Source organism: Eucyclogobius newberryi, unplaced genomic scaffold (assembly GCF_026437365.1).
Source record: "Eucyclogobius newberryi isolate DKJ021-1_F unplaced genomic scaffold, fEucNew1.0.hap1 SCAF_9, whole genome shotgun sequence".
NCBI lineage: Eukaryota > Metazoa > Chordata > Actinopteri > Gobiiformes > Gobiidae > Eucyclogobius > Eucyclogobius newberryi.
In genome coordinates this window covers 29,641,672-29,667,834 of record NW_027316532.1, presented here as the reverse complement: position 1 = coordinate 29,667,834, position 26,163 = coordinate 29,641,672, and the positions used below count along the sequence as shown (strand labels likewise).

The window sequence follows — 26,163 nt, the reverse complement described above, 5'->3', positions numbered from 1 at the left end:
AAATTATCAGAGCCCCTTGAAATTTTTATACATTTTGAATCGGCTCTGCACAGGGATATCGGCCCAGGGACTAATGGCTTCACCTTTAGCTTTGCATAAATCAATTGTACTAAAGGTTAGAGCACGTCATGCCAGGACATATCAATGCAGTCTTTAACATTGTAACACGTACTAGAGCAGAGAGTGTAAAGGGAGGCTTTATGAGGCCAGCGGTCAATCATCTGGATTATTTACAAGACAATGTGGTCAGTGTTGTGCTGGTGCAATCATACTCTGCGAAATGACCTTAGACCTTACCAAAATGTTACATAGGGAAATCTGCATTAGTATGAATGCACGGTCATTTATGAAAATGAATATGTTGGAAAATATGAATACGTTCCACTCTTCATGATGAAGATACTTAAGACAATGGTCAGTTGATTTTACAATAAACACTTACATACTGTACAATCTGTGACCTGTGACATCTCTCATCAGTAAATTATGATTATTTTGTAGAATATACAGTTGTTTGCAGTTTAATCATTTCTAAAAATTACAACGGTCTTTTCAAACCAGGAAGTTTCTCTGTATGTATTATTGTCGGAACTATGTGGTGTAAACTATGTCATATGCAGGTTTGAAATAAATAACCAAATGTTGAAATAAAAACCTTTATTTTGACTATTTGTGGGATTGTTGTCTCTTTTGATGTGGGCAAAGTGTGCCACAGAGCTGAGACATGGAGGCCACAGTTATAGCAGAAACTACACACTTTGTTCCAGTCTGTGACTTAACAAGAGCCTGGTGACGGATAAAACCTAGAAAAGGAACAACAGACTAATCAGTAACACTTGTTGCACCTGAAACATGGAAATGCCTTACATCCACGTCTTGTGTGTGAAAATGGGAAAGATTGTCTTGTAAAAGCAGAGTGGAATATGGATAGATTCAACCAACTGTGTTCAATCGGAGTCAGGACAAATACTTTTATGAGGCGGCAGAGCGTGAAGGAAATTCATTTGTAAATTGCTCCAGATCTTTGAGAGGAATTGTTTCTCTTTCAAATTCACGCTCAGATGTAAAGCCTTTGTGTCTGTTTCTGATGCCAAAACAATAAATCTCACTGTAATACTGTATTTCACCATAGTGTGACCAGCACACTATATAGTACTACTGTATTATGTATTATGTATGAGACAACTGCATCAACTTATTTTCAATCTGAACTAGTGCATGTTCCAATGTCTTCATATTTTGAACATTCTTTTCATTTTATACATGTGTTTTTCTTCTAATAAGATGCAAAAGCTACAAGCTCATTTACCGGAAATTTCTTTCAACAGTAGAACTTTCACCTTTGTCAGACGTGTGATTTGATTGGTTTGACGTGTCTGTTTTTAGGCGTGGTCAGATTGATGAATGTGGCAGAATTATCATGACACAGGTCAGGTAAATGTGATTATAGTGTTTTGGCATCTGCCTTATGCAAATAGTAAAACAACGTAGTGAATAACATATCTTCAATTTGATTTCTAATTCTAACAAAATTAAGGAGATAACTGGCCTATAATTCCTCACTATTCTTGTGGTAATGTAACACTTTATGGATACCAACCCCCATAAAACACCAAAAAAGAAGACGAAGTCTCTCATTTTTCTTTTGTCAGGCCAAAATCATGGCATTTTTACCTCACAATCATAAGATACTCGCAAAAGTCCATTTGTTTTGATCCCAAGTGGACAGACTTAAAATCTGCTGTATTGTGCAATAATGTGAATTTGTGACTTGAAAAAAAGTAGAAAGATTGGATTAAAGTTTTAACTAGTTGTCTTACATTGCAGCAGATCCTGTGCTTCGTTTAGAGCCTCTGGTAATCACTAACAAGAACTTTGATCTGGTGACCCATCCAATTACTTTGACAATCAAAGCAAGTGGTTTTCAAGTGTGCCATGCCGGATATCTACAGGAACAGCGACTCTTGTCTTGACACTTCACACATAATAGCTCTTCCGACCTTAAATGTCCCGCGTTTGAACCTATAGGCAGCAGTTCGCAGGGACGACTATACAAACATGAAACATCTACAGTCTTTGGTGTTAGAGTATTTATATCAAAGTCTAGCTCCATGTTTCACTTACACGCCAGGCTAAAGTCGAATCACTGTATTTAGCTGGACTTTGATAACAATCCTCTTCCTACGGTGTGGGTTTTACAGGAAGCAGAGCCGACACTGACCTATGACCCTGAGCCTCTTCTGAACCAGCAACATCAAATCCACTGTGCACTAAAGACCTCAGCAGCTGCCGCAACACTTACAGCAAAGGAAATCGAGACTTACCGTAATAGCAAAAAGAGGATATGCTAAGGTTAAAGAGAGTGGAGTGGTCAGCAGATCACTAATGGGGCAAGACTGACGGACATTTAAGGATATTAATATTACAGAAACGACAGGAGCTTTCACCATGTTCAATCTGAAAACTTTGACCAGATTTTTCGGCAGTAGTTAGTTGTTTATTAGAAGACGTTTAGTACTTGGCTGAGGGTCAAACCGGTAACCTGTCAGTTGTTGAGCAAGTGCTTAACTTACTGTGACATAGACAATTAAAATTATGATAAATTATGATTTTGCTGAGTCTTATGTGTAACTTTTTGGACAAAAATGCACTAAAACAAAAGCACTTTTTGTTTTGTTTTTTCGTTTTAGAGTGTCTTATTGAACAAACTTGTGTCCTTATGTGCACTTATATCTTCACAAACCTGACTCTTATATGGCCTGGAGGAGCCTCTTCCTGCTTGTATCTGAAATATTGTACCTTTGGCTATTATATTCCCCAGTATGGCATAAAACATATCTATTTGCATGCTCCAAACTATGGTTTTAACTTTTCCATCCTGAAAGTTACATACTCTGCCTTTGATTCAAAGACGCCCGTTTTCTAGTTTTAATCTATGACAGTTTATTTTTTTTATGTATTATCATTTAACATTTTGTTCATTTTTAATTCCAACATTTATTGAATCAATTCACGGTAATGTGTATTCCAAACAACAAAACAGATTTTCACCTGTCCCTTCACTACATTGCTCTAAACGTCGTCATGACAAAGCGCCGCCACTGCACCAAGCTCACACGGTTACAACAATTCTGCTGAACCCTCCTTTTATCAGTATTTTCTGAAAAAGAAAGAAGTACAGAGCATGTTTCGGGGACTGGTAGAAAGGGAAATTTTCAAAGGCGTCTCGAATTCAGTTCACCTTCTCAGGGACCACCACAATCTGCTCTATTAATGGACTTTCAGCTAGTCTTAACACCCAGTCTTATTTTTTAAAGTCTCTATATGTAGGATGGCATTTTCTAACAGTTTATCAGCTGTTTAATTTTTTTTTTGAAGTGCTACTTAACCACAAGGTCGGCTTTTCAGTGGTCAGCAGGAGCCCTTTAAAAACACACCAAGAATGCTGATTTGTCGACTTTTTAAGAAGATGTCCTTTATCTTCTTTCAGTCTGAAAGCAGACTAATGGAAATTAAAACATATTTCTCCACCAAAATTCAACCTGAACCCTTTCCTCCTCTTTCCCAGGCGAGCATCAGATCAATCATGAAGCGATATCGACTGCAAACTGTTCGGGGCAATGAAATATCGAGGAGTCTGGAAGCGTGCGCAGCTGCTGGCATCAGTGAACCTGAGCTGAAAATGCTCACTTTGTCTCTTAAACCTTTTGCACTGAAATATTCAAGATGTTTTTTTGTTGTTGTTGTTGTTGTTTTTTTTCCCAGACAGTCGCTAGCATTCAGGCCTCCCGTCGTGACAGAACACAGCTAAGATCAGAGCCGCCATGTGTCAAAATAGATTATCCACTGTACTACACCGCAGATCTCAATATTGCCTGAATGCCACACTTTTGAACTCCCAGTTGACATTTCCATATCCATGAGTGAGAAATAGGAAAGAGGAAACATTTGCACAAAACTGCAGCCACACATTTAAAGAAATCTATTCAACATTCAGTAGGTGCTTTTTTTCCCTCCGTCATTGTGGGCCAAGTAAGCTGCAACTAAGCACTGCGAAGTTCCAAATGAGAGATTCCCCCCCAAAAAAGCAAGTGTAGGGCGGAAGGGTGCAATCAGTCCAGGTTTGTTCCTAGACAACATCACTTCCTTCCTCGCTGGGAGATGGGTGTCATGGCGACGGCATTCAGAGTCTCTACTTTTCACTTTCCCAGGACGGTACGCGGCGCACTTCTTACGGCGTCTATTCAAAGCAGCTGCCATTCTCCGTAAATAAACTAAACGCCTTGCCTGAGCGATTCCAAACGCCGTCGCGCACGCTGAAAACGCGGTCAACAAAGGACAGCTCTTTCCAGTGAAGCTATTCATCACCAAGTGTTGGTGGGCCACAAGCGGGAGGCAGCTGTAAAGAGCGCCGCTGCTGCACCTGATATTGTTGTGGAGTTTTACATTTCAATTTACCTGTTTCCCGACTGCCACGGCCACTTAAACCTGCCCTGAGATACCAATTAGAACTGCTGCTCACGCACGAGGAGCTAAAGGTGGAGTGAGTCGGCACAGGAATGGTTTTCTAACATGTTCTTTCGCTTTCTTTTCTTAAACATACTTCAAATACCAAATGGAAGGTATTTGATGGAGAAATCCTGAATATGGAAGAGGGTTTAGTAGTAGTAGTAGCAGCAGTAGTTGTAGTATACATATGAGTTAGAATTAGTTACAGTAGTAGTAGTAGTAGTAGTAGTAGTAGTAGTAGTAGTAGTAGTAGTAGAAGCAGCAGTAGTTGTAGTATACATATGAGTTAGAATTAGTTATAGTAGTAGTAGTAGTAGTAGTAGTAGTAGTAGTAGTAGTAGGCTTACTATGTACACATACAGTAATTTACAGTTAGATTTACAGTTTCAGTTAGTGCAGAAAGTGAACAGTGCAGTGAGTGATGGATTAACTTATAGTGAAAGTGGCAAGTTTGTAGTAGTAGTAGTAGTAGTAGTAGTAGTAGTAGTAGTAGTAGTAGTAGTAGTAGTAGTAGTAGTAGTAATAGCAGTAGTAGAAGTAGTAGTAATCATAGTAGAAGTATACTGTAGTGGCAGCAGCAGCAGCAGTTGTAGTAGAAATGTAAGTTAGTAATAGTAGTTATAGCAAGTGTAAAAGTAGTAGTAATTGTTGTAGAAGTATACTGTAGCAGTAGCAGCAGCAGCAGCAGCAGCAGCAGCAGCAGCAGCAGCAGAAGTAGAAGTAGAAATATAAGTTAGTATTAGCTACAGTAATAGTAGAAGTAGAAGAAATAGCAGTAGAAATAGTATTAGTAGCAGTAGTAGCAGTAGTAGAAGCAAGTAATAGTAGTATTAGCAGTATTTATAGTAATAGTATGTTTATGTTGTTGTAGCAGTAGTTTTTTTCATCAAGTGACTGGGACCTTTTACTTTAAAACTGAATTCATTTGTTCCCCTCTTTGTCTTCAAAAACACAATCCACATGTTTTTAACGCAAAATCTTTCTCAACTGCAAATAGTTTAACGATTGAAGCTAGCACGTTTGTGTGGATTTGTGCCTTGTGTTTACTCCGTGCTGGCCATTGTCGTCATAAATACATAAAATAGTAGTAGTACAAGTAGCAGTAGCAGATCAAGGGATAAAAGTACCAATTAGTATGAGTTAAACAAATCGCTTTTCAGTTTTTTCCTGTCACCAAGGAACCACATGCTCCACTTTATGTATTTATCTTATTTGTTTAAAGTAAGCCGTTTCGTACAAAACAACAAGCTACTTCTGACATTTGCATTTTCTGCAGGTCGGACGCCAAAAGGGAAGCACAGGGGTCGGCGTTCTCTCTCTAAACGGGGTCATTCGTCTTCAAGCGTTGACACGGATCCAAGAATATAATGCCCCGCTTTTATCAGTTACTTTCAAAGGCACAATCAACGTATAAGTCCGCCCTGCACAAAGGCACCGAGAAGTGTTTATCTTACCACTTCTGCACGCCACATATACTTCAGCCGTGTTGATGGAAGCAGGACCGCCATTGTGTAGAAGCGGGAACAATGGAGCGGTCCACAGTGCGCCAACGGCTTTCTAAATGTCACAAAGATTATCCATAAAGCACTTGCAAAACATTCTTCAGTTTCGTTTTTTCTTCTTTTTTTTTTTCTTTTTTTTTATTCTTGCCAAAAATGTAGAAATGAAGACTGGAATTTCAGAGATTTGTGTACATTCCTTTTTTACGGAAGGGAGTGGGCCCCATCGGTACAGTAAGACGGGCCTTGTTGGGACGCTGTTTACTTTGGGACAATAGCGTTTTGTGATTGATCGAGATCGTTTAATGAATAATGACAAACGAGTGGAGATGTGATGTGTTTGTGCGAGTAAATTATCATTTGGCAACTTTGCGTGGGTGAGAAGTTGTTTTTGAAGTAGATTAAAGATTGGGAACAGACAGGAAGGGTCAGGTTTTAGGGAAACAGGAAAAAGTGACGTGAGGAAACGGCCCGCGTCACCGGCCCGGCCCACCGCATTGTCTGCTAAAAGTGAAATGGTCAAGCCGCCGCGAGCATGGAGTTTCTGCTCAAGTCCCCGATGAAACTTGTACTTTTAACGGGTAGGTGACGGCATGTACTAGCACTGTTTTGGAATGAGATAAAGAAGTGTTGTGGGGTAATTTGACAATGGCAAGTTTTAGGTGCGGAGAAAGATCTTGTAGGTAATGTTAGTGGGCCATATGATAGAAGGTAAATGTGTAAGGAAAGATTATAGTGAATTCTTAGTTTTTATCTGTGTATTTTCTGTGTATTGTCTGTGTATTGTCTGTGTATCGTCTGTGTATTATCTGTGTATTGTCTGTGTATCGTCAGTGTACCGTCTGTGTATTATCTGTGTATTGTCAGTGAAATCTAAATGTCAAATTCAAATTTGATTGTATGCATGGCTTTTTTAAGATAAGATAAGCCTTTATTAGTCCACACAATGGGGAAATTTCAGTGTTACAACGCACAAGTAGGTACAGAAGTGAGAGAACAGATAACTTATAGAAGACTCCTCTTAATAGAGGAGCTCTTACAAAATAAAAAGAAAACTCTTGTAAAAAAAACGCTTACATTCTTAATAAAAGTAAGTTTTGTTTAAGTAACTTTGAAAAGTTTTTGGCAGGTACATAACTTTATATAGCACAAAATAAATCTCTTTTCAAATTCAGCAGTTTTTCCAAGAGAAAAATTACGGTGTAATTTCCCAATACAGTTTTGTGTACTACCACAGATACTGCAGGTGAGCTTTAACATGTTAGCACACCATGACAGGGACAACAAAAAAAGTTCAAAGCATCAAAAGGAGATTTGGCAGGTTTGTTCTGGTCATGGGCCCTCTACTTTGAGAAGTCAACACAGAAACATGTACTTGAATACTTATACTTAACTATGCAACTTCACAAGCGTAAAGTAATAGTTTAAGCTACTGGATCAAGTTTTTACGGCAAAGATCTTAGAGAGAAAAGTTCTGGTGTAATCTGACAAAGAACGCTCTGAGTACTGAGACTGATCCTAGGTAAGTCTGAAGTTGTAGCGTGTCCCGCCATGATGGATTGTACAGATAAAGCAGATGTGTCTTCAAAGCGTTAAAGGATTTTGCTTTGGGTCACGGTACAAAATTTGACATCTTGTACTTGTGTGTCGTCGCAGCATGGCTCTCGAGCGTGATGGACCCATGCAGCTCGGCTGACATCTGTGATTCTTGTCACCCACGCGCGTCCTGCACGGCGCAGAACCGATCCAATAATGGCTGCTTCTGTAACAGCGGATATACTGGGGACGGGAAGTTCTGCATTGGTGAGTCAGAATATAAATTGAGCCATGAAAGATAAAAGTAAGTAAGTAAGTAAGTAAGATAAATGAAAATGACACGATTATTAATCTGCTTCTCATTTGAAAATAAGGACTACTGGTATATAAAGGACTATATCATAAATATCATAAGCTATAAGGTTTGACATTTTTCCAATTTTTGTTTAGTTAGAATATATCTCTAATTGCCACATCATTGCATCAATTCATAAGGTTGTCATGATTCTGGCGGGAAATTAATTTGTTGACTTATTTAGCGTATTTTGGGTACACGGTGGCAGAGTGGTTAGATACATTACATCAGGCATGTCCAAACTACGGCCCGGAGGCCAAATGCGGCCCTCAGACCAATTTTTGTTGGCCCTCCGGCTTCCTGTTAAGTTGGTCCAAACAACAAAAATGTATATATAATGTCATACTTTTTCCTGTGAAATTGGAAAAATTCAAGCATTATGTTATACCAATCTAATATTTGTTCCAAGTCTTACTAAATAAATGCAAAAATTCAAATGATTCATTTTGTTATTTGACAAATTTGACATCGTTGGGTTGTTTGTGGCCCTCTCCTCCATATACCGGTAAGTCTAAAAATGTGGCCCTCGGTGACAAAAGTTTGGACACTCCTGCATTACATGATCTCTCTGGGTGGAGTCCTCCCCGTGTTACTGTGGGTTCTCCTTCCACCGTCCAAGTGAATGAATGTGAGAGTGAATGTTTTCTGTGTGTCTATGTCTCTGTGTTAACCCGAGTGCCGACGAGCTGGCCACTGTCCAGGGTGTGCCCCGCCTCAGGCTCAAAGACACTGGTTTAGGCTCCAATCACCCGCGATCCTGAACGGGAACAAGCGGTTGAAAAAAAAAAAAAAAAAAGAATGAAAAGGTGGTGAGAGCAGCCAATAGCTCTACAGCTACTACTACAACTTAGACAGGTATTGCCACCTGACGATACAATACGAGTTCAGATACTCAGGGCTTGATGCGTGTCCTGATGCAGAGATCCCTTAAAACCAGTGTTAAAGGTTTACTAAAACTACAGTATGTTTTTATTACGGTATGTAGAATATCAAAATGCATTGTAATTTCATCTTCACAAGGCCCTTAATATATCAGAAAACAACTAATCTATGAATACACAGCCTTTTAAGCTCAGCAGATTCTGCCTTAATTCCACTGTCAGCAGGTTAATAATCACGATACACATCTCTGTATCATGATATATTGCCGTATCAGTATTTTGACAACAGTCTATTACTATCATGGCTGAATTTAAGGCCTTCTGATGCAAGTGAAGCTTACAACGTATGTACATTTACAAGTGAGGTTAAAACTCTGTTAATCATGAATACATTTTGAAAAGCAAAATATATTCAAGTGTCTTCCAAAAGATTCCAAAAGTATGTTTGAGAAACTTTCCTCAGGATACATCCCCTGTAACCCACTAAAGAATGTACGTCCATCCTGTTTGGAATTGCTTGATGACTCTGTGGAAAACCCTCACATTGGAGCTCGTTCCTGTTTTAGGAAATAAAATGTAAAATATAAACAATTATGGGGAGCGCTTGAGAGACTTAGAATCTCCTTATGCCAATTTGTTCTTCCCCAAGCCACAAAGTTTTATCCCCATATAATTGCAATAATGTTCAGATTGGTGACATCAAAGTAAATGGTACGTGTGATGTGAAATCTAACGCGCAGATATAAAGGTCCAGTGTATCGGGGAGGAATTTCCGCGCTGGCCTTAGTCATCTTCCTCATCAGAATAAAGGATATCCTCTGGTTCTTCTGCGCAGAGGTACAGACAAACGGAAGAGTAGAGAATCCATCACAGCGACTCTGATCAAAACAAAAGTCTAAAGTCGCGCCAGGTCAAAACGAATGCTTCTCTTTATATTCGGCCGGTGATGGAATGCATTCAACGATAAAACACTATATACACTTTGCACCGAGTTGAATATAAAGGGCTCACTTTAAAGGTCCTCCACAGAAGATAGATTTGTGTCCTTGTAGATGGATCGTTTTGGTGTTTTTGTGATGTATTTTGCAGAAAAAGTCGGTAATGCTATTGTTTAGTCTTTGTTTACTTGCTAAATAAATCATTCTTGATGTCCGTATGTTGATTTTGGAGAATAGATATTACACTCTTGACTTGACAAAACACCTGACAGCCAAGTCTGGTTTGTCCATTACATAAGAGCGACTGTTGTGATGATCTGAGCGGTCCAGCTGCTTCCTGAACTCATGTGGTACAGTTTTGTTGCCAAGTCCAGTAATGTTTAACCTGGTTTGAGAAAAGTTTGAGCCCACTTTACTGCTAATGGGGACTTAGTTTGGTCCAGTTGTCCTCCTGGTTTAGTTCTAACTTTAGTTCAAGTTTTTGTTTTGTTTTCAGTGAACGCACCCTGAATTAATTGTTTAAATTGTGGTTTATTCATTTCATAAAAGAAAGAAATAAGCGGAGAGGAGCCAATTTTTGCTCTCAAGTAAGTGTGCAATCACAAAACTAGCATTAAAACTGTGACTAAAGTGAGACAAAACACAGAACTAACCCTAAAATAATATTACTGTGACTCAAATACAGTATACACCTAAGTAAGAGTAACGCATGTTTGAGTACAGAGTAATGTGGAACGTATTTTAAATCTGATTTAAAATGTATTGTAATCAGACATTCATCCTCAAAGGTCCACAGATTTAGGTATTTCCAAAGACTAGACACATAAATCAGAAGGGCTGGGAATCACAGGGTTCCTCTCGATTCGAAGTGATACAATAATATCACGATATTGCGATACAAGTGATATATATATATAGAACCCAATACATTTTACCACAGTTTTTCTTTGTTAAACCACGATCCAAACTTAAAATGAAATACACCCATTTTAGTGATCAAATATGTCAAATGTTTTGCATAAACCAGTTTGTAGTGTTCAGCAGCCCAATATATCAATACAGTTTCAGCAAATGTTATATCACGATACACAATATTTTGGCACATCCCTATTTCTCAAGCAGAAGTTCTAAAGTAAAAGTATTATTTAGTTGGTGTAATCCCTCATTCGTCCAGGCGTGTTCCATAGTAGAAAAAGCTTCAGTTGTAGTCATCTGGACTCAGTTTGAAAAAGTAGACGTTTCGACTCTCATCCAAGAGTCATTGTCAATAACAGAATTTAGGTCGAGAACTCCGATATTAATACTGTTCTGTGGTAAGACCCGCCCATTGGGAGGAGCCTTCCTGAAGTAGAAAGAGTTGTTTGTTTCAACAGAAACTCCCCCTTGTATCTACCGAGCTAGCCTATTCAGAAACTTAATGGGCTATTAGAATCCTCTTTGTCTTAGTGAGACCCTGGCTCAACCACCCTGAGTACCTGATTAGCATCTGAATGTCCTTTACCTTTCCAGGGGTTCAGAATCCCATTATAAATAACAGGAAGATGAAACCTAAGCCCTCCATTTCTGTTTAAAGAAGGTCTTTCTTTTTTAACAAAAATAGCTTCCTTGACTCCTCTTTCAAACCATCTTTTCTCCCTGCTTAAAACCTTCACCTCACCGTCTTCAAACGAGTGATTAGAGGCTTCAAGATGGAGATGCACGGCGCTCTGAGGTCCTGAACTAGTATTTCTTCTGTGCTGATAAAGCCTCTTGTGTAGAGGCTGTTTCGTCTCACCTATGTAACGTTCTTTACAACTTTCTTCACTGCATTGGATCGAATAAACTACATTGCTCTGTTTTTGAGTCGGCAACTTGTCCTTTGGGTGAACCAGTTTTTGTCTTAAAGTGTTTCCTGGTTTAAAATAAACAGGGACTTCGTGTTGTCTAAAAATTCTCTGCAGTTTTTCCGACAGGCCAGACACATAAGGGATAGAAACACCCTTCCTTCTCTGTTCAGTTTCCCTTTTGTCCTGCTTCTTGGTTCTCTTCACTCTGTTGAGAGCCCAAGCGGGGTAACCACAGGCTGAGAGGGCATTTCGGACATGTTTTTCCTCTTTCTTCTTGCCCTCTGAGCTGGTGGGCACACCTTGAGCTCTGTGTTGTAAGGTTCTGATCACCCCCAGCTTGTGCTGTAGTGGGTGGTTGGAACCAAAGAGCAAATACTGGTCCGTGTGTGTAGGTTTCCTATATACTTCTATTTGGAGTTTCCCGTCCTCTCCTCTGATCGTGGAACAATCAAGAAAGGCCAAGCGATTCTCCTTAGCGTCTTCTCTTGTAAACCTAATATGTGGGTCCACCGCATTGATGTGATCAGAGAAGGTTTCCAGCTCTTGTTTCTTGATTGTTACAAAAGTATCATCGACATAGCGGAGCCACAGTTTTGGAGCTATGCCTGAGAATGAGGACAGTGCCTTCTTCTCAAAGTGCTCCATGTACAGGTTGGCCACTATGGGAGAGACGGGCGAGCCCATGGCACAGCCATGAATCTGTCTGTAAAATTGTCCCCGGAATTTTGTTAAAAAAGAAAGACCTTCTTTAAACAGAAATGGAGGGCTTAGGTTTCATCTTCCTGTTATTTATAATGGGATTCTGAACCCCTGGAAAGGTAAAGGACATTCAGATGCTAATCAGGTACTCAGGGTGGTTGAGCCAGGGTCTCACTAAGACAAAGAGGATTCTAATAGCCCATTAAGTTTCTGAATAGGCTAGCTCGGTAGATACAAGGGGGAGTTTCTGTTGAAACAAACAACTCTTTCTACTTCAGGAAGGCTCCTCCCAATGGGCGGGTCTTACCGCAGAACAGTATTAATATCGGAGTTCTCGACCTAAATTCTGTTATTGACAATGACTCTTGGATGAGAGTCGAAACGTCTATTTTTTCAAACTGAGTCCAGATGACTACAACTGAAGCTTTTTCTACTATTATTTAGTTATTTTTTAAACTATTTTTAAATATAAGACAACAAAAACAAACATAAAACCATCAAACATGTCAAAAAAACAGTGGGACCAGAGAGAACACAACATATATAGAGAATTAAATCAGAAACAAAGAAAAAAGGGGTCCAAAATAAAAGTTCCATTTTGTTAATGTAACGTAACTGAGAACTACCCACCTCTGGAAACACGATATACTTTGAGCAACTCTATACCTCAAGTCAATCTGCACAAATTCATTGATCATTGCTCTCAATTATTTTCTTTATTGTTATTTTTCAAAGCCAATCCTTTCGCTTCTAGTTCATCAAACTCGACTCCTTCTTGAATCAAACACGTGTCCAGGGCTCTTTGAAGCTCGTGTTTTTCTTTCTATACGTCTTATTCCAAGATCTATTACAAGCATCTTCATATGTGTGAATGTGTTGTCTATGTTTTTGCGTATAGTAGTCGTTTTTTTTTGGGTCAAACTGCTTTACTTTAATCTGACAAACATTGACAGAGCATTAAACTTTTACTCTACAATTCTCAAAGACACATTTTCTGGTAGATCTTATTGTGTTGCGATGCGGGCAAATAATTCCCATTGACTTTTATATTGTTAATAGGGTTTTTAAATATTAAAACGCCACAACATCATTTATATCCTTGGCTCTTTGGGAATAGTGGTAGTAATAGAGAAAATGTAGGATGTAGAAGTCATTTTACTGTGTTTGCCTTATATGTAAATGCATGTGCTGTATAATTGGAATAAAACAGATTCAGATAATCAGCTTTTTTCAATTTATTTTTTGCAACTAAAAATCCTTCATTCAACTACACTGTAATTGTCTCTTGTCCTTTACTGTTCATATTCATTGTGTGCTTATTGAATACAGATTTTTGTCCTTGACTTTGCATCCAAATGGCCACACAAACATGATTAACTTGTATATCCTGCGTTTATGTTTGTTTTCTCGCGCAGACGACAACGAGTGCCAGAACGTGACAAACATCTGTGGGGACAGGGGGAACTGCACCAACACGGAGGGCAGTTACTACTGTACATGTGTGTCTGGATACAAGTCCACAGGCCTCGCCCAATTCCTGCCCAACGACGGCACCCACTGCACCGGTAACAGGTCCCACTCTCCACTCACCGTCCGACATACACTGCACCAGCGCCAATCACTGTGAGCCGGGATACAGACACTACAGACCATTCATATTTTATACTCCACAATGTTTGTAATGAGTATAATGCTATGTTTAATGCTCCTGCTAGATTTCTGCTGCGACTATGTCATTTCCTTAGATTAGAAAGTTACGGTGGTAATATTTACTTTTATATGTTATATACAAGAGGCAAACGGTATATAATTTGTTTTACTGATTCTGTTCAACTGTCTGTTTTTAGACTGGCTCTATCCCTTGCAACGGTTCATTACTTTTATTTAACAAAAAAAAAAAACACATTTCTTATCCATAGAATGTAGTCCGATAATTGTAAAACATAGAAAATAGAAAGACTACACAAGACACATTTTAATATAACAGTTCCTGAGCTGTAGGCAATGTATTTTAATCAGTGATCTGAATACTTTTTAAATAAAATATTCTAAACTAAATTACTGATAATAATAATAATAATCAATAATCAAATTATTTTCTTGACACAGTTAGGACCACAGTAAGTGTATATATACAGGCCCGGGCGGGGGGTTGGGGACTTCAACGTTGTTTATTGTGTTTTGTCATGAATAGGGACGAGCAGTTTGGTTGGTAGAAAAAATATACAGGTATTTTTTGGGATGATAATGATATTTTATTTGTATTATTCATCATTCATTAGTTTATTTCAGTTACAGGTATATTTGGAAATGTTTCTAGAAACCGTAACACTTGACATGCAGGAAGTATTGTACTAAGTATAGGCTGAAGTATTGGAGTAGTAGTACTAATTATTTACAATAAAGTACATGTTTGGACACAGGAATAGTACTAAAAACTGTATTTACAGCTAAAGTAGTTATACACGTACATCCAGCAGCAATTGCAGCTGGAGAAAGTCTTGAAGTAGCGATAGTAGTACTTTCTACACTCACTACACTTTTATGTTTTTGTTTTACTCCTTTACATATTGACACAAAACAATATTTTCCAACACTACTTGCCAGCTTTAACTATTTGACATTGGTCTACATTCTATTTTACACATGGCATTAAGTCTATTCTTCCACTTGTCCTTAAATTAGCAAACCAGAATATTCCACCCACTGACCTTGTATTTTTTGTTTTAATTATTATCTAATGCTTTTGTTGTGCGTCGCTTTCATCATGTGATTGTGAACTTGGCTCATTTGCATTTTCCAGACATAGATGAATGCTCGTCAGGACAGATTTGTGGACCCAACTCCCACTGCCATAATACAAATGGATCTTTCTATTGCACCTGTCAGCGTGATTACATCCCCACCTCAGGCCCCAAGCGCTTTCATCCCGACAGCGGCGCAACGTGTGCAGGTCGGTACCACTGCCCTTTTACATTCAAGGACACAACTACTCATAACTCATCCAATTTAGCCTCTTTGTTCATCTAAAACACTGTGAATATTACAAGAATGTGATTGTTCAGACTAGTTTCTCATGATATTTTGACATTTGCGGTAAAAAAAAAAATGAAAAAAAAAAAAAAAAAATGATGGAGATGACCCAGTTAATTAGAGGGATACTTTTGGTAATTGTTGTTTTTTTCCAGAGCATCCCCAAAAATACTGCCACGACAACAGCGGCTGCATAACAAAGACAGTCAACAAAACACTCGAATATGTAAGTATGTGTGTACGACTGCTGGCAAGTGTGAGAGGTAGAATGACACTGCCCTCTAATGGAGAGATAGTGAACTGGACGAGCACGCCAGGCAAAGGCAAATGATATTCTTACTATGTATAATTACAGTATATATGTATAAAAAATACAATACTTATATATGATGAAGATTTTGTGAAATAGCAGTACAATATTGTCCTCTTAGAATCGTGGGGTTCGATCAGACATTTTTGTTGAAATGTAGTTATTCATATATTCTGGAATACCTTTTGTAAACTGTATCAAAATTGTGCTTTTGTTTTTTGGTTTAAATGACCAAAAAAAAAAAAAAAAAATCATTCCATTGTGGTATATGAGTGGTCAGAACTTTAAACCCAACCTAATTATGCCATTAAAATTAACTGTAAACAAGTATAATCCTAGCTAAACTTTAAGTGAACCATATACAAAAATAAAATATGATAAATTCAGTGCATAAGTAGCACATCGAAACTCTTAGCTACTTCCCCACTAATGAAAATAAATCAATATCAAGCCCAAAAAATATTGAAAAATGTGTATTAAACAATAAGTTGAAATTATATTTTCATGTGCATTTTTTAATAGCTAGCTAAAAAATGGAAAAATAAATATAATTTGAACTCTGGCACGTACAACACACGGCTGCATATCTTTTTCGGAAACTGTGGTTAGAGGTCTTTTCTGATTGCAGTTGACCCACCTGAAAGAGCCCCAGAGCATGCTGCAGGAGCTCGTGAATCAGACCTCGGGCGAGCTCACGTCAGTGGAAATCATCGCGTTCGTGGAGGCCCTGAGCTGGTCTACATCTGCCCTGGGAACCAAAAACGACAGCGTCAAACCATCGGCGATCAACTCCACCCTGACTGTAAGATTTGTTTATGGGTGCACTTTCTGACCCTTCTGACTGACTGAAGATATGCCTCGAACCGGTGCTTGGAATAACAAGCTGGCAATCGACATGGTTCACTTTCAGTTTGTGGGGCAAGTGCATTATTTGTCCAAACGAGGTAATGTAAACTACGCTACGCAACAGTGAAGGACAAAATGGTTCAACAAAGACCGAATCTGAGCGCAATTATCACAAGTCACACTCTGAACATGGAAAATAAATACAATTGTTTTCATTTTTTCCCTGATTTTTCCAATTCTAAAGGAAAACAAAACAAACAGAACGGGGAGTTAAAGCTTCAATTACCCAACTGAATAAGCAGTTCTAAAGCTGTACCAGCGGCCAAACAATACATTAATGTGAATATCAGCGACGTGCCAAACGGTTTGTGAGAGCAAGGGACGAGTTGGACAGATTTAAAAACCTACGTCCTGCTTTCAGGGTCACAACTCCAAGTAAACTCACATAGAAGCAGTAAAAGGGTTTTCAAATAAAACAATTCCTCATTTGAGCGGTTGAGTGTTCAGCTTGTAATACACCAACTTTACATATCTTTATTGATAAGTATTGCTTGACGTTCTTCTTTTACTTTTCCCTCATTCACTGCAGATTTTAAACTCGAAATATTCTGGATTCCTATACGTTTTATTTTTTGCAGTTCCTCCAAAGTTGGGTTTATTCTTCAACTGTTTACACATTAGACTACTTGAGCACATACATAACTTGTTTTACTTTGTTATCCCCCGAGCGCTAAAATAATACTTCCCAAACAGAAATTAGTGCACGCTGTGAACAATTTGGTGGAGGATGATGAAGCGGTGGCCTGGAGCAGAATCAAGGAGGAGCAGCGAGAACACACGCTCACCAAACTGCTGCACACGGTGGAGGACAGCGCTCTGAGGCTGGCCAAGGAGAACAAGGGGCCGACGGAGCTGCAGGTCAGAGCCAGCCACGTGGGTAAGAGCCACAGGTGCAACAGGGAGGGGCCGGCCGTGGAGAAAAAGCAGGTTACAAAGTGCGTTTTTTTTGGGTCCTCGGCAGAATTGAAGGCGGTGACGTTCGAAGCCAGGCAGACAAAAGCCAAACTGTCTGCCACGATGGGAGGAGACGAGATGAGTCTGACCCCGAAAGTGAAGCCCAGGAACGAGAGAAGCGGTAAAGTGGGTTTTTTAAATGAGCTGTGATTTAGTTATGTCATTTTCATAGTGATTAATGCGGAGAAATGAGCGTGAAAAGGAAATGCAAGTGGAGGTACAAGTCATATTGGTTCTAAAAATCTGCAACGACAGCTTTTAAGACTCAAAACTTTAAGGTACATTTGTCAAATAAAATTAAAAATATGAAATAAAATAAAATCAATAATCTTTTTTTTTAAATACATAAATAGGACAACAGAATTTTTTTTTTAATTGTCCCGATCAAATTAAAACTATGATCACATGGTAACAAAGACAAAATTACTGTTATTTTCTGTATTGCTATTTTGTGTATTGTGTATAACAACAACAAGTTTGACAGTTTATTCAATTAAACTATCAAATTTAATTTCAGACTTCATCAAAGTGGTCCACATAACATAATTTAATAAAAGACACAACACTAACGACAAGTACAATTCTATAAGATAAGATAAGATAAGATATTCCTTTATTGTCCCACATGGGGAAATTCCATTGGTGCAACGCAGGTAGATACAGAGGTAGATACAGAAGAACAGATCACTTATAGGAAGTCTAGCCTATATCCTCAATTTTTAAATTAATATTTATAAAATTCCTATTTCCATTTTGATAAGGAAAAGACAACATACTTGAAAGCACAATGATAATAACACTCTTAACTGCTCCTTCTTTGTTAATAAAGCATGAAGAAAGAATAATGAACAAATAGTTGAATTACTAAGCCTGAATCTAATATAATTCTTGAGAAACTATTAGTCTAATAGGAATTCAGACTTTATAATAACTACGATACACTTATTAAAGTATGACCCACACTTTTTTGGGTAACACTTTATAATGACTAGACTTGGAAAACATGAACAAAGACTTGGTCAACAAATGTATGAATGAATTAATGATTCAGGCTTAGCAACTATTTAACACAATCAGGCTGAATAAGCCATTCGTTCATTATGAATTAAGGCCTTGTTTTCACATTGTTAAGGCAAATTAAGGTGCAGTTGTTATAAAGTGGAACCATAGATTGTAGTTTTACGTACAGAATAAAAGTAGTTTATTAATTATTACCTCGTGGTCCCAACTCTGAGCTTTTTATTAGTTGAGTTATGGACAGACTATTCAAAAACTATTCAAGAAAAGTCCAATTTGTCCTATTTGTGTCAGTCTTTTCAGTACCTGGCAAACTGATAATCTAATTTTACTATCAATTATCTGTGGTATTGATTTAGCATTTTTTTTTTTCATTAACAACCTCATCCTGTATACACAACTTTAGGTCACAAATATCTAACTTTGAGCAGCTAAGCGATCCCGAGGCGCTTGTAAGTTTGCGAGCCGCTGACCTTTCCTCCGTGGTCTCTGTAGGCCGCGTGTCGGTGGTGTTTGTGAGGTACGACAGCGTCAGCTCCCTCCTGAAGCCGTCCTCTGACCCCGGCCTCACGGACTACTCTCGATACGCCGACACCGGAGAAATCACTGTCAACTCTCACGTGGTGGCAGCGGCTGTCCAACCCGCCCAGGTCTACCAGCTGGACCACGTCACCTTCACTCTGCAGCACAAGCAGGTAAACGCTCCACCGGGGGCCGCACTCGGAGGGCAGCCAAATGCAAGATATTTAAGAGGAAAAAAAGTTGGGTGAGGCGTATCTTGTGAAAACTTTTGAAAAAAATGATGTCTTATGCGTGTGTCATACGTTTCGGGACAGAGTTAGCTACGGATGTGATGAATGAGTTAATTCAGCATTTCCAATTTAGAATGAAATGAAATACTGAGATTGTCAAATTAATGCCCAAAAGTGAAATTAGAATGTGTAGATCAAAAACTTTAAATGATACAGACTACAACAGATGAATATGAAGCGAAACAATATTTGAGAAGAGTATGTATTTATTTATGTATCCATCAAAAGCCTCGCAAGAGTATCATGAGCTGTCACAATATATCAAATCACAATCTCCTTTTTTTTTATTGCAGCGACAGCTAAAGAAACAGAAGGAACAGAATTGACTATGATCTTTTGCTTGAATTTGATGCAGACAACGGGAAGACACAACTTTTACTAAGCACTTTAAAACTTAATACATGGAATATGACAGTAATGATTTGCACCAAAGGCATTTTAATAGAATAAAAGTTGCCCTTCTACAATTTTGTTTGCCTCAGCACAATATTGCAAAATATATTGAACCGTGAAATGAATATTGTGGTATATTTGTAACGTGATATTTGCATATTCCTTTCTGAATCTATACATTAAATACTAAACATCGAAAGTTACTGAGATGAACAGGCAAGGTTTAGTTTTTGCAGTACGACTTTTTCAAGTTTCCTTTTTTAAATTACAGACAAAGCACTGAGAGACTTTCCCATGAGATGCAAATGTGCTCATATCTGTTCTTCCTGAATATCATTTTTGTTCAGCGGTTATTGTCGGCCGCCGCTGCTCTCCCACTGAGACAGGACTAATGTACGTGCACTGCTGTTTTACCGTAAATTGCCTCATGACTTTCCCCCCTCGCCACCCCCCGGCGCTCTCTTATCCCAAAGCAAACTCAGTGGCGTCCGAGGCTTGACTGTGTCCCTGCCGCTCTGTGCTCCTCGCAGCTCATAGATCCCGACGCCGACGTGAGCGAGTGCGTCTTCTGGCAGTACGAGCGGGCGAGTCTGCGGGGCCGCTGGGCCATGGACGGCTGCACCACGCTCCACGTCAGCCCCAACGCCACCACCTGCTCCTGCGACCACCTCACCCACTTCGCTATCCTCATGTCGTCTGGACGCGCCAACGTGAGTGCGCGCCCGGGCGGTGGGGTTTGGGGACTTCAACGTTGTTTATTGTGTTTTGTCATGAATAGGGACGAGCAGTTTGGTTGGTAATAAAAACAATACACACAAGTACGGCATCGACACTTAAAGGATTAATAGAGGATTTCTGGCGCGCAATCTGAGTCACATTTCCACACCTGCAGCCTCGTTCCCAGGATAGCAGCACGTTTCCCTGGCTGCGCATGCTTGGTTGATATGCTGGTGTGTGTTTAGCGAATTCGTTCAGTGTACAGTACAAAAATGACGTTGTTTATAAAAAAAAAAAAAAAAAAAGGACAAACAGTTGCTTGAGTTCTCTAATCAGCAAAAAATCCTCTATTTATTATTCCTTGAAGAAATCACATAACAATTATAAAAATTAAAAAAAATTAAATGTTTATCTTCTGATAATATTGTGACATATTGTGTGCTTTTGTATTGAATAATTCCATAAAAAGATCATTATCTAATTTATTGTAAGTTGCAATCTTGATCTTAATTGTCTTAATAATATGAAAAGGTCCTGACTTCCTGCAGAGCTGATACCAAGCAGTGGATGGTCATTTACAAGTTTTTATTTATTATAAGTGGCTATTTGACAATTTAGAACCCTACATGTATTCACTTTTCAAATAATAAAGTACACGAATGAGGGCGGAGATAGGGGTTAGGTGAAAACAGACTTAGCTGAGCACTCAAGCCTAAAAACAGGATTAACTTGAACATGCAGGAATCAAATCAAAACACAACTTTCAGTAAACTATGATGAGGATAAAAGCATGATACGTCCCCTTTGAAGAAATTACTAATATTTTGTGTTGAAAACCATATTGTCTGAAAGAGATGTTTTTATAATATTTTGGTTGGAGTCTTTTCCTCTGTATCCAAATCAAGTTTGAATTGTTTGAACAACTCCGACAAGCGTTAGCAGTCGAGCAGTGAGAAGTTATTGCTCAACAATTTGGATGTTTCCCAAGAGTCACCTCCCAGTGTCAATGTCAATGAGCACTGCATTTCACCCACATTGAAAACGTTCCAGGTCAAACCAGTAAGTTAGCTGCGGCGATCCTGATTGAACAAAGGAATATGCGAAAACATATTTAGAATTATTTTTTTATATAACTGGTATTTTTTTTAACAGAAAATTCAGATTGCCGAAAATACTGAAACCATTTTTAATATGATTTATCAATGGAAGTTTGGATTACGCAATAAAACCTGTTTGTGTGTGATACATTCTTATTATTATTTTTCTGAGAACAAAAAAATGTGTCAGGAGAAAGAGCAAATGGTGCAATAGATACTCAAGAGAACAAAACGAAACAAGGATTCTAAAACAAATTGATGAGAATGAGGAGATGGCAAACAACGAAATGAACACAAAAGATTACATTGTATGGCTTCACCTCTGTAATACTTTATAGCATTATTACAATATATTCAGTTTATTGAAGTTTGTGTAGATAAAGACACATGCAAATTAAGATGACCTTACCGTTGTGAATGAAAGCCCTCTCTGTTTCCTGTCCTGGCCCTCAGCTAGTGGCCCACTACACCGTCCTGACGCGGATCACGCAGCTCGGAATGGTGATCTCGCTCCTCTGCCTGTCCATGTGCATCTTCACCTTCTGGTTCTTCAGTGAGATCCAGAGCACGCGCACCACCATCCACAAGAACCTGTGCTGCAGCCTCTTCATGGCCGAGTTCATCTTCCTGGTGGGAATAAACCTGAACACCCATAAGGTGAGAGCGAGGCCCTGGGAGGAGAAGGCAGAGGGCAGAGGGCAGAGGGCAGAGGGTCACTTCCATAATGTTTGGAGTGTCAGAATAGATATATATAGATTGAGGGAAAGATATAAACCATTACGGAGCAAAAACATTTCATTTTATACATTTTATAACAGGTCCTTTAGATCAACTCTTTCAAATTGTACATTTTGAATACTGAAGATATATATTTTCTCCTTTTTATTGTTTTGGTCAACATGACAACATCACATGATTTATTTAAAGCTTTTTACCAGTTTTGAGTATTATATTAATTCTAGACACTGTACGCTATTTAATACTAGTTTTATTTGTCATAACACAAAATTATCTACTGCTTGTGCCTAATCTAAGTTTAGATAATTGGTACTCCACGACTTCTGGAGTTAAAAATGAAAATAGTAAAGAAAATGTAGGACACATTAACATCTAACACTCTCATTGTCAAACTAAACAGTTTTTCATCTCATCTTGTGTTTTCCCTGGCAGCTCTTCTGCTCAGTGGTTGCAGGGCTCTTGCACTATTTCTTCCTGGCGGCCTTTGCCTGGATGTGCATCGAGGGCATCCATCTGTACTTAATCGTGGTGGGTGTCATCTACAACAAAGGCTTTCTGCATCGGAACTTTTATGTTTTTGGTTACGGCAGTCCGGCGGTGGTGGTGGCCATATCAGCAACGATGGGAGCCAAGTACTACGGCACAGATAAAATGTAAGCACAAGGTATTTCTCTAAAAATGTGTTATTTTATCATGTGTATAGTTGAGAAAAGGTTGAAATTGTTGAGAAGTGTTGGTGAGTATGAGATGGTGCCTGATATTTGGAGAGTTAATTAATGTAATGTACAGGTGAAAGAAAGCATTCATTGTCAGTCATGGTCATTTCTTGGCATTTAGTCCTGTTAATTACTTTATAATTGCTGTCTAAGCTTTAAGCACACAACTCTGAAAAGCAAAAGGAAACAGTTTCTTATCTGCATTATTAAAACTCATTGTTCTCCAGGTGTTGGCTAAGTACAGACAATCACTTCATTTGGAGTTTTATTGGACCAGCATGTCTGATCATTTTGGTAAGAAATAAAACTGTAGTATTGAAATGGCACCTATAAAACAATGACAAAGCTGTGCATTCATACTTTCCTTTGAAGGTGAACCTGTTGGCTTATGGAGTGATAATGTTCAAAGTGTACCAGCACACTGTGGTGAAAAAGCCAGAAGTCAGTCATTACGAGAACATCAGGTAGAGGATGTTAAAAGTGACATTAAGTGTAGCATGTGCGTATGTGTTATTGCCTCTAAGAACACACGTCTGTCTCAGGTCGTGTGCTCGCGGCGCTCTGGCTCTTCTGTTTGTCCTTGGAGCCACTTGGACATTTGGAGTCCTTCACATTCTCCACGAGACCACATTGACGGCCTATCTGTTCACTTTCACGAACGCTTTCCAGGGGATGTTCATCTTTATCTTTCTCTGTGTGCTGTCCAGAAAGGTACTCTACAGCTGGACTAGTTCCTACTTTTATATGATATAGTTAATTGATGCATAATACTTCACAAGTACACGATAATGCACTGTGTAACCCCATCTTGTAAATAATATGTAATTGCTAAGGGTTAAGTTTTGAGAGAAGAAATATAAACACACATGTATATCTCACAATGACAATATTTAGACAATTTTATGGTAATAAATGTGGTAAACTGTGAGTGTAAAGTGTCTCACAAAACATGAATGGACAGTCAAATTAACCACCTCCTTCATATTGTGATTTTGCCAAACAAACAATAGTTGTGATATTATATTTTACTCAACCTCATGTACAGTAAGTGAATTGAATGATACGATCTATGTATTTGTTCTCAGATCCAGGACGAATACTACCGACTGTTCAAGAACGTGCCGTGCTGTTTTGAATGCCTGAGATGAAACCGAGCCCGAAGCCTGAAGATCATCCAGAGGAGTCAACACTTGAGCTCCACAATATCCTGTGACTCATGTTTTCCTTCAAGACAAAAGTGTGGGAGGAGTCGTGCTGTACAAACAGATCACAAACAACATGTAGCATTTTACAGTCAGGCTTTAACCGCTACATTAACGACATGTATTGTATTATGTCACACAGGAGTGGAATTACAAATACATGTGTAATTTATCTTTTTTTTTTTACACCTTTATTTAACCTCCCACTTTGCAAGGGAGTCCTGGCCAAGACAGCAGCACAGATAATTTATCATCACACATGTACATGACAATCACAGGCAGTAAACATGCCGCCTAAAAACCATAGATCTAATTTCCAACTTTCAACATGGACCTATTGAAATGAGTTATTTTAGTTTCAGATCATTTGTAAATAACACTGTGTTGAGGGAGCTGAATAGTGAAATGCCATTTTACCCGTGTCCGTGCGAAGTCTTGAGATCGCAGAGAATACTGTTTGTTGAATATATGCTTAAAAATATAATAGAGGTAAAAAGACATATTATTTGTACTTTGCTCTTACTTGTTCAAAAATGTAAATTATTTCAATGGAAAAATAAATGTTATAAAATGTCTCATCATTTGGAATTGATGAAATTAATGAACATGAAATACCAGAGCATGGCATAACACAGTTAGTTGTGCTATAGTGTCATCTACTGGCTATTTATATGAAATGTTACAGTCTCATCGTTAATGAGTCTTTCCCCTGATAAAGGTGCAGACAAAGTACTGCAGAATAATATATTACTGGACCTAGACTAAACTGAATGGACACTCAAATAAAAAGGATGTGCTCATGATAAGGTCAAATAATCCAAATGTACTCAGAAAGTATATTTCCCCCAGTAAAAGCTAAAGTAAAAGTTAAAGTCTATGGTTTCTTAATGTCCTTAAAAAAATTTAAGTTGATTAAGTGAAATAAAAACTCCATCAAATTGTACCCACTGCCCAGTCATTATCTTTTATAATAATACATCCATGTCCCGATTCACCCCAACATGTTCCTTTCACATGCAATTTTATCTGTTTATTTGGCATAATTTAATATCATATAAGCATTTTAAATCCCGTGACAGTTTCATGTTCTTAGTTATGTCTTTTAAGAATCAAAGCCTTATGGTCCCAGTCGAATTTTCTACTTAATTTTCTGTTTCACCAAAAGTATCTGCTACATTCTAGCACCTCCTAGTGGTAATTTTCATGTAAGTAAACACATGTTTCTAAAGTGTAGAGGAGAAACTAAGCTTTGTGTAATAGTACATGCATAGGTGTAAATATATTAGGGCACTTTTAAATTAAGATTCTAGCAGATTATCATCTTAAAGGGGCACAATTCGACTTTTTTTATTTTAAACATTTTTATTAATTCTTTAAACTTATTTTTTTCTATACACTGTTATTTTTAAGCAAACAGTGAGAGTGAGTGGGGTTAGAAAGCAATACAATACATTCATATTTTAACAGGCATGTTTTAGAGCTTTTTAAAAATGCATTTATTGAATGAATGCAAGGTAGACCAGTTAAATGCCATATTGTGCAACATTACAGACAAAGCAACAGCATCTCCATGGAGTAACGTTTGATCCTTAATCTAAATGAATGAATCTAATACTAAATCTGTCAGCTTTCTTCACTGAGGTAAAGAAAATACTTTTAGTCTCTCAAATTGTATTAACCTTTATTTAACCAGGAAGGCCAGTTGAAAGTCTTGCTCTCTTTTACCACAGTGCCCTAGAACAGACATGCAAACACAGTTTGTTACACAAAGACTGTGTTACTGAAATACAGTAAAAAACTAAACTAAAATTAATTAAAACAATCATATTGAGCAATTAAAATTGAACTTTAAAATGTTCTGCAAATGTAAGCCGGATAAGCTTCTAGAAAAGTTGCAATTTCTTCCATCTGTGTGGCACATACGTAGTTAAAAGCACTCTTCACTATGAACGTGTGGAACATCGAGTACTAAGTGCTGCTGTGCTTTAAATGTGATGTTAAATACAAGGGCAGTTTCTTTAAATG

General features: G+C 38.3%; 1 protein-coding gene across 1 annotated transcript; it reads left to right on the top strand.

Moving 5' to 3' along the window:
- The first annotated feature begins 6,356 nt into the window (after positions 1 to 6,356).
- On the top strand, positions 6,357 to 24,417 carry adgrl4 (adhesion G protein-coupled receptor L4). The gene is made up of 16 exons (XM_072438761.1): positions 6,357 to 6,589; positions 7,665 to 7,811; positions 13,659 to 13,808; positions 15,047 to 15,196; positions 15,432 to 15,502; positions 16,215 to 16,388; positions 17,186 to 17,369; positions 17,454 to 17,567; positions 18,959 to 19,158; positions 20,199 to 20,378; positions 21,936 to 22,139; positions 22,653 to 22,873; positions 23,164 to 23,230; positions 23,309 to 23,400; positions 23,479 to 23,647; positions 24,022 to 24,417. Exons 1-16 carry the CDS (start codon positions 6,544 to 6,546, stop codon positions 24,082 to 24,084), a joined length of 2,232 nt encoding a protein of 743 aa, XP_072294862.1. The 5' UTR covers positions 6,357 to 6,543; the 3' UTR covers positions 24,085 to 24,417.
- Positions 24,418 to 26,163: the final 1,746 nt, after the last annotated feature.